At 45.9% G+C, this 19158-nt stretch overlaps 1 protein-coding gene across 1 annotated transcript in view; it reads left to right on the plus strand.

The window, feature by feature from the left end:
- IARS2 (isoleucyl-tRNA synthetase 2, mitochondrial) overlaps positions 1 to 19158 on the plus strand; it is a 628540-nt gene that overhangs the window by 324104 nt on the left and 285278 nt on the right. Inside the window, exons 9-12 of the mRNA XM_086927919.1 lie at positions 5168 to 5337; positions 11676 to 11766; positions 12316 to 12467; positions 18550 to 18710. Coding sequence (XP_086784045.1) covers positions 5168 to 5337; positions 11676 to 11766; positions 12316 to 12467; positions 18550 to 18710 — 574 coding nt within the window. The remainder of the gene's footprint in view (positions 1 to 5167; positions 5338 to 11675; positions 11767 to 12315; positions 12468 to 18549; positions 18711 to 19158) is intronic.

Genomic DNA, 19158 nt, shown 5'->3' on the forward strand with positions numbered 1-19158 from the left:
ACACACACTGCCATTACTGTGAGCCATGCCTGCAACCCACTGCCTATGATATAGGTAAGACACCCCTCTAGCTGGCTGCACTATACCACTGGTGAGGGTACAGTTGCATGTACACTGTACCCCTACAGTGTCCAAGTCCATTCTTAGACACTGTACGTGCAGTAAAGCCATAAAGAGTATATGGTCTGAGAGTTTGTCATTAAAACTCCACATCACCATATTCCCTTTACTGAATCCTGGGAAGTTTGGTATCAAACTTTTCAGCATAATAAACCCACACTGATGCCAGTTAGCGATTTATTATACCATGCACTCAGAGGGCATCTTAGAGATGCCCCCTGAAAAACGACCAGCCTCTGGTGGTTTCCCTGACTGGTTAACACCAGCCTGCCACCATGAGACATGTTTCTGGACCCCTGGGATGGGAGCCTTCAGTCCTGAGCCCAGAAACAAAGCCTTTCCTTGGCGGAGGTGGTCACAACTCTCACAGGTCAGGAAGCGCCATCTTTGGCAGAGGAGCTTCACAGGCCTTGCTGCCTTTGTAACGCCACCCCCAGCCGCTCCTGCTACCGGGAGCAGGCCCCCTTCCTGTCTCCCCTCCTTTTCGGCAGGAGGACAGGCAGGAAAAACAGCCCAGAAGGTGAGCCCACCTCTGCCAACCCTGCCACCTAGAAAGCCAACAATGCCACCTAGAAAGAATAAAGAAAATAGCTCTCAAAAGAATGATGACCTCCTTGATAAGTCCTTTGGGAAGCAAGGGTTAACGATAAATGATGTTTTGGAATATGCTTTAATAATTGACAGGTGTTTTAGCGTGAAGACTATCAAGCCCTCGCCTAAGGAGAGACGTATAAAAGGCCCCTTTAAAAGGAGTGAGAGGAAGACCTAGGCAAGGGTGTGTGGAAGGGGCAAATAATATGCAGTGAATGTGCTTGATAATGTACCGCCTAGAACAATGGAGGCGATTATATGTGTGGCTCGAGCTCATATTTTCCATCCTAATTACAATACTATAGACTCAAATCGTATTTCTAGAGATACAGAATTCTTAGTTTGGACAGATTACTTGATTACTAACTCTGTCTTTTATGAATCATTTGATATCACTTTTCAACTTGGAAGACCACTTGGGGTGTCTCCTGGAAAGAAGCATGCTTGTTTATAAAAATGATTGCATTGTCAGCATCTTCATATTCCAAAATTCATAGTTAGAAGTTTCAAGTTAAAATCTCCTTCGCATTAAATAATACAGGAAGACATTTCGTGTTAACAGATGCATTGGCTCATAACACCTCTAGTAGATTTCTTATGTTGATGGCAATTCACTTCAATTCCACTGCATCCATTCTTGAATATTATTCTGTTGTCAAAGGTCGAGCCTAAGGTACAGTGAACATTGGCCACAATTTTGAAGCAGTTGTTAGGTATTTATCAGGATAAAGGTGTGGCCAGAGGAAGCTAGTTCTATTTTGAGGTTACTGGGTGATATATAATCATTATTATAGTAACTACATTGTAAACGTCGCTGCTGACGGACCTGTAACATTGATCAAACACAAATACTATCAAGCCACCAAAGACTTGTTCAGATTATAGGACCCTGACCTTTGTTGTGCTTTCAGTTCACTCTGCTTAGCTGAATTACCAGAGCTATCTGAGCCTTTTTTTGGCGATCTAATCACATTAGTGTTTATTTGAGCAGTAGATTGGGGTATGTGTGATTTAAGATATCTTATAGTTGGGTAGTACTGCGAAATTTGCCTGACTTAGTACATCTGGAGTTCTTTATAATGGCAAATTTCTTAAATTAAAGCTAAAAAGTGTAATTCTCTTTTTTGAAAACTGTTTTTATTAACACAAAGTTAGCCAGTGCATTGAGGCACATACATTGTGCATAGTATACTTGACGTTTCAAGAACGAATGTCAGCTGCATTGATGTAAATACAACCATTCAACATGTTATCGAGCACGAGACAAAGTGTCATATCACACCCCACTATGCAGTGTAGGCTCTGGGCCAGGGAGAGGTCTCCCGGCCGGTCGCCTCTCACACCTCTGGTTTAGGCACATGGGTGGCTCTCTCATTTCCTCACTCTCCATCTCAAGACAATATTAACTCGACCAGGGGGTCCAGATCTTGGTAAACCTTTTCGGGCATCCCTAAGCTTTATATGTCACCCTGTCCAGGTCCATACTCACTCTCCACTCCGTCAACGTGGGTAGATTAAGGGCTCCCCAGTATCCAGCAATGTCCATTTTGGCCACCACCAGCCCTAAGGTGCATAGTAGGAGTTTACTGCGTGGGAGGTTTACTTTGTGGAAACATCTAGCTGTACGTGTTTGGCATCCATGGAGAGAGGCCCCTGTTAAATCCCTTAGTGTCTGGGACCAATAGTTCTCTATGTTGACATTCCCACAGTGTGTGTATATATGTACCGCATTCTGTTTTGCACTTCAGGCAGTTTTTGGGTTCTGCCCTCCCCATGGCATGCAAGCGCGCCCTATCAAAATATACTCTATGTAGGATTTTGAACTGTACCAAGCATAGCCGTAACCTGATCGCCAGTTCTCTCGGGTGCATTGAGGCCGCTTCCCAGTCAATATCTTCCAACTGTCCTGTGATGATTTCCTAATTGGACCTATGGGATAGCAGCTTATCTGGGATGTTATTGATTCGTGTTTTTTAGATCCCGGAGACATCTTTATCAGGAATTTCGTCCTGTAATAGTCTGCCTTCAAGTGGTGCAAATTTAAGGATGTCGGAGGTGTCTATCGCCTCTGCTTTCCAGGCATGTTGTAACTGCAAGTACTTATGTCTTTAGGTGTCATTTAGCTGGTATTTGGATTGGAGTGCGTTGAAGGAAATCAGATCCCCCTTCTTTTAGTATGTGGCCCAGTCTAGAAATCCCAACTGTATCAGTGTCTGAAGCCTAGAAGCAGGCTTATTTTGGTAATCTCGTGCTCTCCCAAAGTGGTGTTCCCTTCGTCACTCTCTTGTTCCATTTAATTTGGCATTCTGCCCCCTTCCAGGTCTTTACAGCCCTCTGGTTGGCAGGCAATAGTTAACAGGTTCCCTTGCCCCCATATATGTAGTGGAGATATGTGTGGTGTCGGAATTGGAGCCTTTCCAAGGCATAAGTGGGGTGGCCACCGGGTATGTGTCCCCATTCGTTGATGACCACCAGGTGGGCCGCACGGTAGTAGGACTGTATGTCGGGTAGAGCAATCCCCCCATTATATTGGTTGCGATGTAGTGTCTGCAACGCTATTCTCGGGTGGCCCCCATTCCATAGGAGCATGCGTAGTTCCTCATTAATGGCGGTGAAGATAGTCTCAGGTGTTCTGCAGTATGTGTTTTGCAACATGTAAAGCAGTTTCAGGAGTGTAATCATTTTCTACAGGGCGTTTTTACTGAGCAATGTCAAAGGGAGCCGTCTCCACCTCACCACATCTTCACTGAATTCCGTTAGGACTCGTTTGATATTGTGGTTGAGGCACATTGCTTCGTTAGTGGAACTTACCATTCATTGGCGTCATTGCCCAGATTATCTGAAGTTTAGAAGGCTGCTAATCGGGGTGATTTAGGCACTTTATAAATTAAATTCAAATATGAGCTCCGGGAAGTGGAAGCCCTCCTCGACTACTGTAAGTTGCCTAGTATCAGGGCGAATAATTGCTGGGATACAGTGCAACCCTGTCTAGTTCCTCACTTCACCGGGAATTCTGCCGACATCACCCGGTTAGCGCGCACTCTGGCTCTTGGGTTGGTGTATAGCAGTTCCAACCGTGCCATAAAGACGGGGCCAAATCCAAACTTTAACAGGGCTTGTTGCATGAGTAGCCAGTATACTGCATCAAAGGCCTTTTTGGCGTCTAAAGAAAGGAGTACATGCGGGCGGACCTGTCCATGACCATGTGTAACCAATTAGCCAGGCGACGCATGGCTCGTTTAGGCATAAAACCAGATTGGTCACAGTGAATAAGGGAGGTGATCACTGGCAGCAAGCCTGTGGCCAGGATGGAGGCCAGGATTTTTGTTTCGAAGTTGAGTAATGATATTCGGCGGTATGATCCGCAGTCCGTGGGGGGCTTCCCAGGCTTATGGATCACAGTTATGGTCGCCTGACAGAGATCTGGTGAAAGTGTCCCTTCCTACAGCACTACCGGACATATATTCAGGAGATGTGGGGCTAGCAAGTTAGCATTGCATTTAAATAAATTCAGCCTGCAGCCCATTCGGACCGTGGGTTTTTCCAGATTTTTGAGTATTAATTGCATCCATCCCTTCCATCAGGGTTAGGTCTTTTTCAAGGGTCATCCGGTCGTCTCGGTAAGAGTGGGGATGTCTCTGGCGGGTCGTGGGCTCAAAATTCCACGGACCTGATAATTCTCGCCTCTGTGCCTATTCCAATCATGGAGTCCCACTCTGCAACTCTGGGCAACAGCTTGCTTAATCTCCACAACGGCCCCCACAACGCTAAGGATGCCTGGCCTCCACCTTGGGGGTGCCCTGGAGTGGACGCCTCACAGGGAAAGCCAGGATGGGTTCCACAGCGGTATTCGTACAAGCGCCTTGAGACCCTTGCGGGTGAGTAGTGCGCTATACAAGTATCAATTTACATTTTTTCTGCTAGGGGCCTGTCTTATAGAGGTACCTGTAATAGCAGGCAGAGGTGGCCGCTATAGCAGGTGCTGTTGTGTGTATTTCTTATTTTTCGCTTATCATGACCACCCACCTTGCTTCTCTCTCTTTCTTACCCAGCCAGGCCAGGAGCTTCCCGGCTCTGTCCCCAGACTCGTAAAGTCGGATTGTGTGGCCTGGAGCTGGGTTTGCACTTAACGCCCTACCAGTGTCCGATATTCCCTTCACGTTAACGGGATCCGGCGAAGTAAGTGAACCTCCGTATCTGGGTTCATAAGTCTCTCCAGGTCTAGGAGTTTGTTCTAGGGCCTCAACCTGGCGAGTCTCTTCCAAAAGAGTTTCCTTCTTGAACAGGATGTGACCCACATGCAGTTCACACTTTCATTTCTTTCTTTGACCTCTTGTTTCTATATAATCATTTTAAACATTCTAAAAAATGTATGAAACTTATTTCAGAACATGCTTTTCCATACTAATGTTTGTGAATTCTTTCCTGAAATCCGGTCTCTATTCTTTGTTTGCAGGTACAGATTTAGAAAACGGTGTCTGTGCTCATCCCACCATACCAGAGAGACAGTCTCCTCTTCTGCCAGCTAACCATGTGACCATGGCTAAAGGCACAGGATTGGTTCACACAGCTCCTGCTCATGGCATTGAAGATTACAGTGTGGCAACGCAGCATCAACTGCCTGTGGTATATTCTACTGTTTTTGTCATCTGTTTTTTTTTTTTATCTGTTTAGTTTTATTGAATTGTATTTGTTGCGGCGTCTGACCCTGATCGCCTTAATTTAGGAGGGAGCACACCCTCATAATTAGAAGGGACTATGTTTCCTTTCACAGGTTTCATGCATGGAGCACGGTAGTGGCAGCATACCATGGTTGGTGATTTAGACAGACTTTTACCTGTGAGACATGAATGCGTGTTTATAGGCTTATTCATATAAACTTCTGCTGCTCATGATGAATTCGGAATCCTTAACGCAACATGCTGTGCATTGTACTTGTGAATGTGTGCTAAACGTCATAGCGTGCCATGCATGAGTGATGCAGGCATGGGAGTTCCATTTTGAAAGTCCCCAAGCTGGACTACAGCAAGATGGAAAAGAGGTGGTTTGCACCAGACAGCACATGTATTGCTGGCATCTCCTAGACTGTGGAGGGATCACCAGACATTATGGTGAGTAATGAGGAAACAGGCTTTCTTTGTGAGAGTCAGGACCCTTCCTGATATATAGGGCTGTACTGATTGGCTGCAGTTGCCACTAGGTAGACCACAGGGGTTACAGGGAGAGGACTGCAGTATCTTATTAGGAAAGGATCCCTTAGACACGGCACAGATTTTTATCTCTCTTCCATATCTCTCTGAGGAGGGTTTGAAAATATCTGAATGCAGCCTGATCCTACATCGTTGTACTTTTATGGGGGAGGGGCACTTCCACCTAAAGACTTTTCTGCAGGACACTGCATCCCTGCAGACTGAGGCCTGTCCTGGTAGGTAGCCTGGCCAGGACACATGAAAGGGGAACCGACACAAACTGGTTCCAGTGAAGCAGACTGAGCCTGCTGTAGAGATGGGATTGATGTGTCTTCTTCATTGCATTTGTATATGCCATACACTAAACGAAGAATCAGAATTGAGTACTATTTGCTGGGTTGTAGAAGGATGTGTAAAGAGTGTTTTAGGAGTGCTTTAAGTCTGTTAATGGTGATAACATTGAAGCTGCAAACATGTTCCTTAGTGATACCGATATTTACAAAACTAATGTTAGAATGCATGATTGAATAATTAGACCCTTCAGTGGGCTGGCTACCAGTATGATTGTAGTGGGTGATCAACCTCACTACATGTTGATGATAGTGGAGGAGAAACAAATAAAAAACAAAGGTTAGGTGGATGTCAGGAGGACCCCACCATATGTAAAGGTTGAGGTGATGACCCACTTTTAAATCCACTAAAAGGACATCAAAGATTGTATGAAAAAAGGCTGCAAAAAATGATGAATGGGTCTACGCTATACATTATTGAGGAAGTTAAAAAGTAGTAGTACGGGGAAAGTGAAGAGTACTGGGAGGAATAAAGGTTTGGTGAGCAGACCAAAACAAAACTGATTGTTATCAAATACAGTGCATTGGTTTATGCTGTAGTGGTTTGCCCTTCTACATGTTGGTGGGTTAATGTTTGTGTTTTATGTGCGGCCCTTGGAGAATGTTTACAGTTATTTGGATTGATGGAAGTGCAATTCTCAGCAAGTGGCAATTCTATGGGTTGCGGTTGTGAGGTTGTAGGAGAGATCACTTTATCTGGAGGTCTTTTGTACGTTAACCAATTGTCTTTCCTCCACTACTACCTCCAGTGCTTGCCTCTTTGCAGAGATAAACATAGTACACCCCTTTTGTCTATACAGTGCTAATACTGCGAACATACATGTGTGATGTCTTGGCTCTATTTTGACTGGATGGTATGAACTGGCTGAGCACAGCTTTATAACTATACTAGCAGCCCGTCCCGACCTTGTCCAGGAGCAATCAGGCTTCCCCGACCCCCGCCTGCCCCGACATTGCCCAGCAGCCCGGGCCCGGGCCCCGGCTGCTCCGTCCCCCGGCTGCCCCGACCCCCACCTGCCCCGCCATTGTCCCCCGGAGGCCCAGTGTTGAGGCGCTCTGCATAATTCTCCATGGCAGATGCTGTAAGTCCCCGTCCCCCGCCTGCCCCGACATTGTCTCCCGGAGCCTTTCCTCAGCCGATGTTAATTGTACCCTTCTGTTTTGTTGTAACTCCCCGTCCCCCGCCTGCCCCGACACCCGCCTAGCCCGACATTGTCCCCCGGAGCCTTACCTCAGCCGATCTAAATTCTATCCTTCTGTTTTGGTGTAAGTCCCCGTCCCCTGCCTGCCCGACCCCCGCCTGCCCGACATTGTCCCCCGGAGCCTTACCTCAGCCGCCGCTTCTCAGTTCACCGCTCCTCACCGCTGGTCACCGCTCCTCCCGCCGGTCCGCTGCTCCTCACCTCCTCCCTCACGCCATGTCTGCTGCTCGTCACCGCTCCTCCCCCGCGCCATGTCCCCCGCTCCTCCTCGCGCTCCTGGACGTCGTACCTCCCCGCGCTCCTTACGTCAGCATGCAGGTCGCGGCCGGCGCTACTTCGAGGGGACTACTTTTTTTATAAAGTACATTTTTTAAATATAACGTATTTTTTAACTTTATATAGCCTATGTCCATCTGCACACCCTGAGGATTACGACGATGTATCGAGTGTGTGGATTGGCGCTGTGGTTCCCGAGTTTACCCGCCTCAAAGTTCTTCCTTTATAATAGTAATATAGATTAAATAAGAGGAACTTAATTTTGGTTCCCAGAATACAGTTCATGGTCTTTTACGGAGTAAAATATTGCTATGTTTGGAGGTGTTTATATTACTATTCACATGCTAACCTTTTTCAACAAGGGTAGAAGGTCCAGGGATCCCAGGCCTATATCTTTCTTCGTGAGTTTTGAGGTAGCGAAGGAACCATACTCAAAGCTCTGGACCCTAAGAGCTTCAAAGTTAAGGTTGAGTGCCAGTATATGTTCCTTTCCTTTAAGAAGACAAATTAATCACATGGTCCGGATTTATCCTGACCATGTCCGAATGTACACATACAGTGCAAGCAAAACATAAAAGGTTAAAACCACCATAATTAATAATAAATCAAAGGGCAGTGAAGTAGTGTGGCTCACTGGTTAGAGGCGGCAGACCCGAGAGCAGGGGACGGCCCGGGACCAGGGTTCGATTCCCGGCGCGGCAGGTTTCTGGACCAGGGTCAGCGGACTCGATAATTCTCTCGCTTCGGTGCCCACTCTGATCAGCGATCACACTCGGCAACTCTGGGCATTAGCTTGCCTCATCTTCACTAACGGCCCCACCAGACTGCTGGGGATGCCTGGTCTCACCCTGGAGATACCCATTAAGGGACCATCTCTCAGGGAAGCCAGGAAGGGTTTCGCAGCGGTCGAAGCGCCTTGGGACCCTACGGGTAAGTAGTGCGCTATATAAATGCCTATACATATATACATTTACATGTAGTTTCCGATCCCCAAACCCTACAGAGATGCTCTTCAAAATGTATGGACTTAACCCTTTCGCTGCGGCGGCTATTCCGCCGCAGCGCTAAAGGGGCGGGGCGGCCGCCGCATGCTGGTGACAGAACCGCTCCGTCACCAGCTACAGTTGAGCTGTGCTGGTGACGGAGCGGTTCCGTCATGACCCGCCCCGCTCATTAAACCTGCCGCGCAGGCGCGAAATCAGCGCCGCGCAGGCGCGGCGGCCGGGCCATGACGGAACCGCTCCGTCATCAGCACAGCTCAACTGTAGCTGATGACGGAGCGGTTCCGTCATCAGCAGGGGAGGGGTTAAATGTAATAGTTTCCAATTCCGTTCTTCTTCCTGAGATGTACATTACCTTTTGGAGGAAATTCATCCATTTTCCCTGTGTCACATATTGGGGCAGCCTAGCTTTTTTTAACTTACGTTTTTGATTTCTGGCACTTGAACTTTTTTTTTTTACTGTTTTGTGACTCAATACATTTTTGGTTTTCTGTTTTCCATGGAGGACCAAGTGGTGATCTAAGGTTACATTTGGCTGAATCTGATGTTTACCACTCTCCACTGCATGCACATCAGTTAGCCATTTCAATTTATAATACATGTCCTTTTAATGTTTCATTATTTAAACTTCCCAAGGTGTTTGACAGCAACTGTTAAAAAAAATAGTTTCCTTTGGTTCTTTCATATCTGGAACTGGATCATGCCATATTCACAAAAGAAAAGATTAAACCAAAACACTCTTTGTGGCCAAACCTTGTTATCTGTGTCAATGGGGTGAAGGCCTACTGGACCACTTGTGTAAAGTTCAGCTTCCATGCACTTACACGACTTCTAGCACTAACATGCCAGGTGAATGTTGTGCATGTTTGTGTGTGTAGCTTGTGTGATACATGTGGCATGGTGTGTCTGTGTGAGTTAAACAGAGTATTGGAGGCCTGTGGGGATCTATTTCGTGTACCCCAGTCCTGGCCTTTTGCACAAGATATCGGAGAGGTTGTTTTCAATGACCATGCTGACATTCCTGAAGCTATAGGAAGGAGACCTAGACTATGAATTGGGTGAAGAACAGGCATGACTACATTAGAAATTCAGTTAAGCTTTTTTCAGAGCCATGGGTTGCTGATGAGCCTTCCTTGTGCCTGTCATTTGGTGGATGAAAGTGTTAAATGTAGGACTGCAGACTGTTATGCAAGGGGAACCCAAGGCGAAGGGCAACCTTTTGTCTTTCTCTGATCACTGGTTGAGTTTGGCTGATGACAGCCAGTGTGCCAGGCACGCCTCTGTGTGCCTCTGTTGTGGATGCTCCAGGCTGGAGATACCCTGCTATGAGAATTATCATTCTACACAAAGGCTGTATCTGGAGAGCAGCCTGGCTGGGACTCTTGATAGGAGAACCATACCAAAACAGTTCTGAAAGTGCAGATAGTGGATCCCATGTCCTTTCTACTGCCGGAAGGAACCCATAACTGGGACAGAACAACCAATAACCAAACGGAACAGAGGCAGCCTCTCCTAAAGCACAGGAAAAGTCTAATACAGGGCAGTCCAAGTTTCAGACATGTAAGCAAAATCATGATCAGGAAAGGACATTTCTTGAGCAGGAACTATATAGAGGAATCCTGCAGCTAATGATAAACTTGCAACCCACATAGAGAATGAGAGGACCAAATGAAAGATGAAGTACAGTGGTCCTCTAAATTGAGAGTATCCCTGACACTGAGAAGTGGTAGAGAGAGCAAGACTAGGCTGGGTCTGGCATGTAGGAGCAGTACGTAGAAAGGTAAGCAGGATCCATGAACAATACAACAGGAGACTAGGAAGTTTCACAATGCAGGTCTATGTCAACAAGATTATTTGGGTAGGATTGATGTACAAGTAGTTGGAACCTATGCAAGAAATATGTCAGTTGCATGCAGAGTACGTCAGGCAGGATCAGTTTACACAGATTCATGAAAAGCGTTCAAAGTAAGTTGAACTGGACGTATTCATTGAATAGTACCAACCCTGATCTATAGACCGTTCAAAAGAACCTTGAGGGATGTGCACAGGGCTAATATATGGACGGGTTCTGAAATGGCCTCCACACACTCATAGTCAATGGTGAAACCCTGTCTAACGTTTCTGCCAGTTTTGTAGTCTTACAAGCCCACACCATATCCATCTCTGCCTGTCTGACACACATGCCATTGTGATGAATCAAAGCCCACTGCCCTGCAACATCCGCCTCCCAATTCTGTATCAGAACCAAGAGATCAGTCTTCTTGTGTGGAAACCTTGCACCAGAGAGGCATTTAGATGTCAGCCTGTCCCTGATGCATGACACATGACACGTGGCCCTAGAGCCAAAACAACAGGGAGTATCTTTGTTCTCCAGAACGCAGCACGCGACACAAGCTCCTCTCACTGGCTCTTCTTGCAAAGTTCTTAATCTCCATTGTGGCAGTAGTGCAGCCCCATGAGACAAGCCTGTTGAGTTCCTTCTGAGTTCAGAGTTTATTGTAGTACCCTCAAAATTGATGGTACCTCATTATGGGACCATAAGGAAAGTGGGAACCCCATTTATTCTACCCAGTTTTACACTCTGAATACCTTAGTTTGACCTCACCTCAGGGCTTTGGCTAGTAATTTCCATTACAAGACCACTTTGTTTCTGTATCATTGATTTACATAGTGTCCTTTATGAACCAAAATGAAAAATCCATATTTTGACATACTGACTTTGATGATATGCATGTAATGCTCCTCATTAGTTATAATGTGAGTACAGTGCTAGCACTTAACCTGTACAATTTGTTGAGCACATTTCCTGAATTAAATCGCAGCCAACATGCGGTACAAAATAGTTCTTGTAGCCTCTGACCATATTGATGCATTAATTTGTAACACATTTCCTTGTTCTTTTACTAGACATGTCTAAATTAACTCGTTTTTCCATTGGTTTTATAGGATTGTATAGTGGATGAAAATGGATTTTTTACAGAAGCAGCAGGAGTTGACCTACAAAATAAATGTGTGCTCTCCGACGGAAACGATACAGGTTAGATTCCATAGTCTAGATTTTGAGCTTAAGATAATGGAAAATCTAACTAATGGTCAATGAGCATCCTTTTCGGGGAGCTACTGGTCTGATCATAATAATACATTGAAGCAAAATTAAGTCTCTGGCCAAATTGATATTTAGAAACTGAGACATATTGTATTTTGGGGTGATTGACATAGTTATTTTGAGGAGGAATGTAAAATCTTTTCTGCGTGGAATTCAGTTTATTTAGCTATTTCAACCATGGCAATTCTTGACAGTGTGGTTGTGTGTCAGAATATTAATAACAAAAATATCATCTTACATAAGTAATGTATTCTAAATATCCTTTTCATCAATAATAGTGCATTAGATGTAGATTTTGTTACTAATTCAATTGAAGCAATATTTTCGAAAACATCATTTAGGATACAATATTTTAGTTAGACAATATTTTGACCACTGTATTTTGATTTATAACAAAAAAGTGCAAGTTACAGTGTAGTTATTCTTGTTCCTTACTAAACTAAGGTTATTTTTGTCTATTTTTTACACATTTGTTAACAGTTATTCAGATGCTTCGGAATACAAAGAGCCTACTGAAGGAGGAGCTATTTGAACATAGCTACCCTTATGATTGGAGGACCAAGAAACCTGTAATTATTCGTGCCAGCAAACAGTGGTTTGTAAACACAGCAAACCTAAAGACTCGAGCCCAGGTAAATCTGTTCTATTACATGCACGTTTAATTGAAACTTTTAGGCGTAACTCAAAAGCTTCCAAAGTGTTACTTATGACAATCTCTGGGCTTACCGTAATGCAGCCTGGCATACATCTTTGTTTGGTTTCAGTATAAAATTTGATGTTTTATGACATTTGACCAGCACCTGAGTTCACATCCGAGAGTAATTTGTTCTTTTTTTAACTTGTTTATACATTCCCTTCATAACCATAATATTCATTTAAAAGCACTGTTACTTGTACAAACCCACGTGCCACCATCCACCTTTTGAAAACGAATTGTTTGAATGCCAGTATAACTGATCTAACAAAGTTGTTAAATGATTCATTCAAAGTCTTTTTCAGTTAGGCCCAATTCTTTCATTTTTCAGACAGTAAGGTGATCATAGGTGTTATGATAACTGGCATGTCTTGCTCGAGAATATTGGCCATTGAGACTGGGTAGTAATTACATGTTGGCTCTAAAACAAATGGATGCTGGGCTTTTTTAAATTCTGCTTTCATTTTTTACTTTTCCCCTGTCAGATGAGCTACATGTTGCTTTGGGAAATTACTAGGTATGCAAGTCAGTGAGACAGTTGATCACTTTCTGTTCTCGTGCCTTTCACAGTACATCACTCTATAATAATCATGCCTCAGCATATTATGAACAATTAAATGGTGCACATTTCTCATATTCAATCAATATAAAATAACACATTTCAGTACATGTCCACAGTTACTTCGTTTGGTTGAAGACAGTAAAGATTTACACTGGGTGCTATCATTATTATAAAAGATAATCAATGCTTCAATCCAACCGCCTTGATAAAGCTAATTGCTCAATATGCTGTAACGAAACTTGTGTTGGCTGTCATAACACATTGTATAAATAATCAGAAATTAGCTTATAGCTGTTCAGATGAATATATAGGTGTGGTGAGGATATCTAATCACTAGGAAATGTAAATGTTTCTTTCAGTAGGCAGAACCTATATTGACAGGACAAACTTGGACTAGCCCCTTGCACAGTTCTCTAATGACCCTATGTGATTCGCCTTCTTTGTTGAATTACAAACGCTGTCCAACCCTGATGTAAAACTCAAAATATAATACTTATTAGTTTTAAGAGTTTTCTATGAAGGAATATTTTGTGTATGTCTGTCAGTTAGCCTTTATTGTTCAAAGTGAATGTTATTTCGAAATGGGTGGAGACAAGACCCAGATCTTCCTAAACGTCTAAGGGATCTAGGTGTCGAAATAACCAAATTCCAGGTTTGTCTCCAGCCGGTAGATACTTGTATATTTACAAGCAATTACTATTGAATGTAAAATAATGACAAAACCCCTTTCTCCATCAATTGAAACTCATGTGATATAGTAATTTCTGGTCAGATTACTTGTGAGCCTCTACCGGTTATCAATCAATCAATCAATCAATCAGTGACACTTATAAAGCGCGCTACATACCCGTAGGGTCTCAAGGCGCTGGGGGGGGGGAGCCGCTACTGCTCGAACAGCCAGGTCTTCAGCTTCTTCCTGAAGGAGAAGTGGTCTTGGGTCAGGCGCAGGTCGGTCGGGAGGGAGTTCCAGGTCTTGGCGGCCAGGTAGGAGAAGGACCTTCCTCCTGTAGTCGCTCTTCGGATGCGGGGGACGGCGGCGAGGGCGTGGTTGGCTGATCGGAGGTGGCGTTTGGGAGCGTAGAAGTTGACTCTGCTGTTGAGGTAGCTCGGGCCTTGGTCGTGTAGGGCTTTGTGTGCGTGGGTGAGGAGGCGGAAGGTGATTCTTTTGTTGACGGGGAGCCAGTGAAGGTCTCTCAGATGTCCGGAGATATGGCTGGTTCGTGGGATGTCGAGGATGAGTCTGGCTGAGGCGTTCTGGATCCGCTGGAGTCTCTTCTGGAGCTTGGCGGTGGTACCGGCGTAGAGGGCGTTGCCGTAGTCCAGTCGGCTGGTGACGAGGGCCTGGGTGACGGTCTTCCTGGTCTCGGTGGGGATCCACCAGAAGATCTTCCGTAGCATGCGTAGGATGTTGAAGCATGCCGAGGAGACGTTGTTGACTTGCCTGGTCATGGAGAGGGAGGAGTCCAGGATGAAGCCCAGGTTGCGTGCATGGTCTGTCGGTTTGGGTGCGGTGCCCAGGGCGGGAGGCCACCAGGAGTCGTCCCAGGCGGAGGGAGAGGAGCCCAGGATGAGGACCTCCGTCTTGTCCGAGTTCAGTTTCAGGCGGCTGGTCGTCATCCACTCGGCTACCTCTTTCATCCCTTCGTGCAGGTTGGCTCTGGCGGCGGCGGGGTCGTTGGTCAGGGAGAGGATCAGCTGGGTGTCGTCGGCGTAGGAGATTATGCTGAGGTTGTGTTTGCGTACGATGGCCGCGAGGGGGCTCATGTAGACGTTGAAGAGGGTGGGGCTCAGAGATGATCCTTGGGGGACGCCGCAGATGACTTCGGTGGCCTCTGACTTGTACGGTGGTAGGCGGACTCTCTGTGTTCTCCCGTCGAGGAAGGAGATGATCCATTCCAGCGCCTTGTCCTGGATTCCGACGTTGCTGAGGCGCCGTACTAGGGTGCGGTGGCAGACCGTGTCGAATGCCGCGGAGAGGTCCAGGAGGATGAGGGCCGCTGTTTCTCCGTTGTCCATCAGGGCTCGGATGTCATCGGTGGCGGCGATGAGGGCGGTCTCGGTGCTGTGGTTGGCTCGGAAGCCGGACTGTGAGGGGTCGAGGGATCCGTTCGTCTCGAGGAAAGCGGCCATCTGCTTGTTGACGGTCTTCTCGATGACTTTGGCTGGAAACGGGAGGAGCGAGATGGGGCGGTAATTCTTGAGGTCGGTGGGGTCCGCTGTTGGTTTCTTGAGTAGAGCGCTGAGTTCGGCGTGTTTCCAGCTCTCGGGGAAGATGGTGGTGTCGAAGGATGTGTTGATGATGTCTCGCAGGTGGGGTGCGATGACAGCGTCGGCCTTGTTGAAGACGTGGTGAGGGCAGGGGTCGGTCGGTGATCCGGAGTGGATGGAGTTCATCGTGCGGATGGTGTCTTCGGTGCTGATCGCGGTCCAGGCGTGGAGGGTGGTGGTGGGGGGTGGTTGTTCGGTCATGGTGTGCGTTGGTTGGTTGTTGAAGCTGTTGTGTATGTCCGCGATCTTGTTGTGGAAGTATGAAGCCAGGGAGTTGCAGAGGTCTTGCGATGGGGTGATGTCGTTGTTTCCTGCGCTGGGGTTGGAAAGCTCTTTGACGATGTTGAAGAGTTCCTTGCAGTTGTGTGCGTTGTTGTCCAACCGGTCCTTGAATGCTGTTTTCTTGGCGGCGCGGATCAGCTGGTGGTGTTTCCGGGTGGCAAGTTTGAAGGAGGTCCTGTTGTCCGGTGTCGGTTCCCTTCTCCAGACTTTCTCGAGGGCTCGGCAGTTCTTCTTGGAGCTCTTGAGTTCGTCGGTGAACCATGGGGCTTTCTTGCTGCCGGGTCTGCTGGGCGGGGTCCTCAGTGGGGCGAGTTCGTCCGCGCAGTTGCTGATCCACTTCGTGAGGTTGTCGGCGGCCTGGCTGGGGTTCGCTGAGCTGGCAGGAGGGTGCTGGCTCAGGGAGGTGGCGAGCTGGTCTGCTGTGATCTTGTTCCAGCTTCTGCGGGCGGCCTGTTGCTGGTGGTGGTGGGTCGTTGTTTTCTTGAAGGTGAAGTGGACGCAGCTGTGGTCCGTCCATTGAAGCTCTGTGGCGTGGCTGAAGTCGATGTCCTTGCTGGATGAGAAGACAGCGTCGAGTGTGTGTCCGGCGAGGTGGGTGGGGGTGGACACCAGTTGCTTGAGTCCCAGGTTGGCGAGGTTGTCGAGCAGGGTGCTGGTGTTGCGGTCGTTGTTGTTCTCCAGATGGAAGTTGAGGTCTCCCAGGAGGATGTAGTCAGCGGAGGGGAGGGCATGTGGGCTGACGAAGTCGGCGATGTCCTCGCTGAATTGTGTGCGTGGTCCAGGGGGTCGGTAGATCAGGGTGCCTCTGAGGGTGGTGTTCGGGTTGGTGTGGATCTGGAAATGCAGGTGTTCGGCGGTGGTCAGGGAGTTGTCGGTGCTGGTCGTGAGACGGATGGTGCTCCTGTGGATCATAAACCCTCCTCAATCTGGTGCTCATCCTTCAGATTAAAGCAGTGGCTTAGTCCTGGTATTCTTATTGAGATACACACTTTTAAGAGAATATTCTACTTTTATTATTTTTAGAGTTTCAGCTGTTAATATGTTTATGTTCTCCCATTTTTACCTGTGCAATTACATTTACTTGGGCCTTCCAAAAACTGTAGCTGATTCAAACCCATGCAGTTCGTGTCCGAATTAATCCAATCAGAACTAACCTGACGCAGAAATGTTTATATAGTATTTCAATCTTTTTGGCTAAAAGATTTGGGGCCCGATGGGGACGATTTCGGCCGTTTCCGACCGGTATTTGGCCTACTGAGATGTAGGGGACCTTTTTTTGTCCGATTCGGTATTTTACCGATTCGGTAAAATTACTGAGGGCCCGATGTAGGTAAATCTTTTTTACCCCTTCATAAATACCGATTCATACCGAATCGGTATTTAAGAAGTGGTAAAAAAGAGAAGGGCAGATGTAGGTAATTTTATTTTAAAAATTACCGAATCGGAAGGAATCGGTATTTACCGATTCGGTAAATACCGAATCGGTAATGCCCATTGATTCCTATGGGCATTGAAGCCCATAGGAATCAATGGGCATTACCGATTCGGTATTTACCGAATCGGTAAATACCGATTCCAGCAAAGGTGCAGGGGGTGTCACTTTGACACCCTCTAGCACCCCCAATACTGTCTTGTGTGCCATGTGGCACACAGAGAGGGCATGTCTGTCTGTCACATGGCATAGGTGTGCATGCACACATGTGCATGCACACCTGGATTCGGTATTTTAACACCCAATTGGATTGGGTGTTAAAATACCGAATCTGAAAGGCCTGTGGGACTCAGAAGAGTCCCACCTACATCTGGAAAATACCGATTCGGTATTTTACAGATTCTGTAAATTTACCGATTCGGTAAATATACCGAATAGGTAAATACTGGCCCCCTACATCTCAAAGTGCCAAATACCGGTCGGAAACGGCCGATTTCGGCCGTTTCCGACCGGAATTTGCCTCCTACATCGGGCCCTTAATCACAAAAATACCGAATCGGTAATTTTACCGATTTTTTTTTTTAAATTTGGGATGTAGGTGGGACTACTTTCAGTCCCACAGGCCCTTCAGATTCGGTATTTTAACACCCAATCCAATTGGGTGTTAAAATACCGAATCCAGGTGTGCATGCACACCTATGCCATGTGACAGACAGACATGCCCTTAGGGCATGTCTGTGTGCCACATGGCTCACATGCCTTTTTTTGGGGTGCTGGAGGGTGTCAAAGTGACACCCCCTGCACCCTTGCACAAATCGGTAATTACCGAATCGGTAATTACCGATTCGGTAATGCCCATTGATTCCTATGGGCTTCAAGGCCCATAGGAAGCAATGGGGGATACCGAATCGGTATTTACAGAATCGGTAAATACCGAATCTTACAGATTCGGTACTTACCGAATCTGAAATACTTACATCTCCCCCCCTCTAATTTACCACTTCATAAATACCGATTCGGTATGATTCGGTATTTATGAAGTGGTAAATGTAGATTTACCTACATCGGGCCCTTAAACACTTACCCTCACAGCCTATCCGTAAGACTTTATATAATACATAAACAGTGACTAGAAGAGCATGTCTAGAAGGTAGAGCTTTCTTGACTCTGGCTACCCGGCTACTTTATTCTCTTCTGGTGGAGACACAAAAGCGCCAGATTTCAACAATTTCAGAAAGGCCCTTAAAACTTGGATGTATCCTCATAAATTTCTTGTATGTCCTATTTATTCCATCCTCTCCAGCCCCAAGAAGTCTTAGAACATGCATTGTTTCTACAAATCACATAAGAAACATTATTGAATAAATAGAAAGTTAAAAGAAAATAACATTTGTGGGAGGAGTGTTAGTTTTGTTGCTATAACTAATTTGAGTTTCATTGATGACCACTTCAATAATATTATTCTCATTTTTATAGGAAGCTTTAAAGAAAGTGAAGTTTATTCCTGCATCTGCAGGTAACAGAATGCTGGAAATGCTGGACAGACGGACATACTGGTGCATATCGCGGCAGAGAAGCTGGGGTGTTCCGATTCCCGTGTTCTACCACAAGAGCACCGGTGAACCTCTAATCAACAGGTACAGAAGCTCCCCAGCCATAGTTTAGCGGAATTTTATCACAGTTACTTATGCCCTGTATCTGCAAATTCAGTCCTTTTTGTATAAATAACATGAAGGGAAATCACTTTTGAATTAGCTTGTCAAAAGATCATTGCATTTTTTTTCTTTCTCTGCAAGTCATGTGATTAGTCAAATGTAGGTTGTTTAAGTTTGGACCTATAAATCACACTGATTCGGTACTTACCTGTTCATGAATGGAGCAGAATTAGTGTCATGTTAGCAAAATAGATTACTCAATGATAGAGGACCCATTTAACTTCTTTATCGTTGAGAATAGGTTTGGGCAAGACAGTAGTTTGTAGAAGGGAAACAAACAACAAAGATAATGAACTATGTCAAAGCTTTTAAGAATCCTAATTAACTAACAAATTATACATTTTTAAATTCCAAATTGAAACATATGTGC

This window comes from Lissotriton vulgaris, chromosome 6 (genome assembly GCF_964263255.1).
Source record: "Lissotriton vulgaris chromosome 6, aLisVul1.2, whole genome shotgun sequence".
In the NCBI taxonomy this organism is placed as follows: Eukaryota; Metazoa; Chordata; class Amphibia; order Caudata; family Salamandridae; genus Lissotriton; species Lissotriton vulgaris.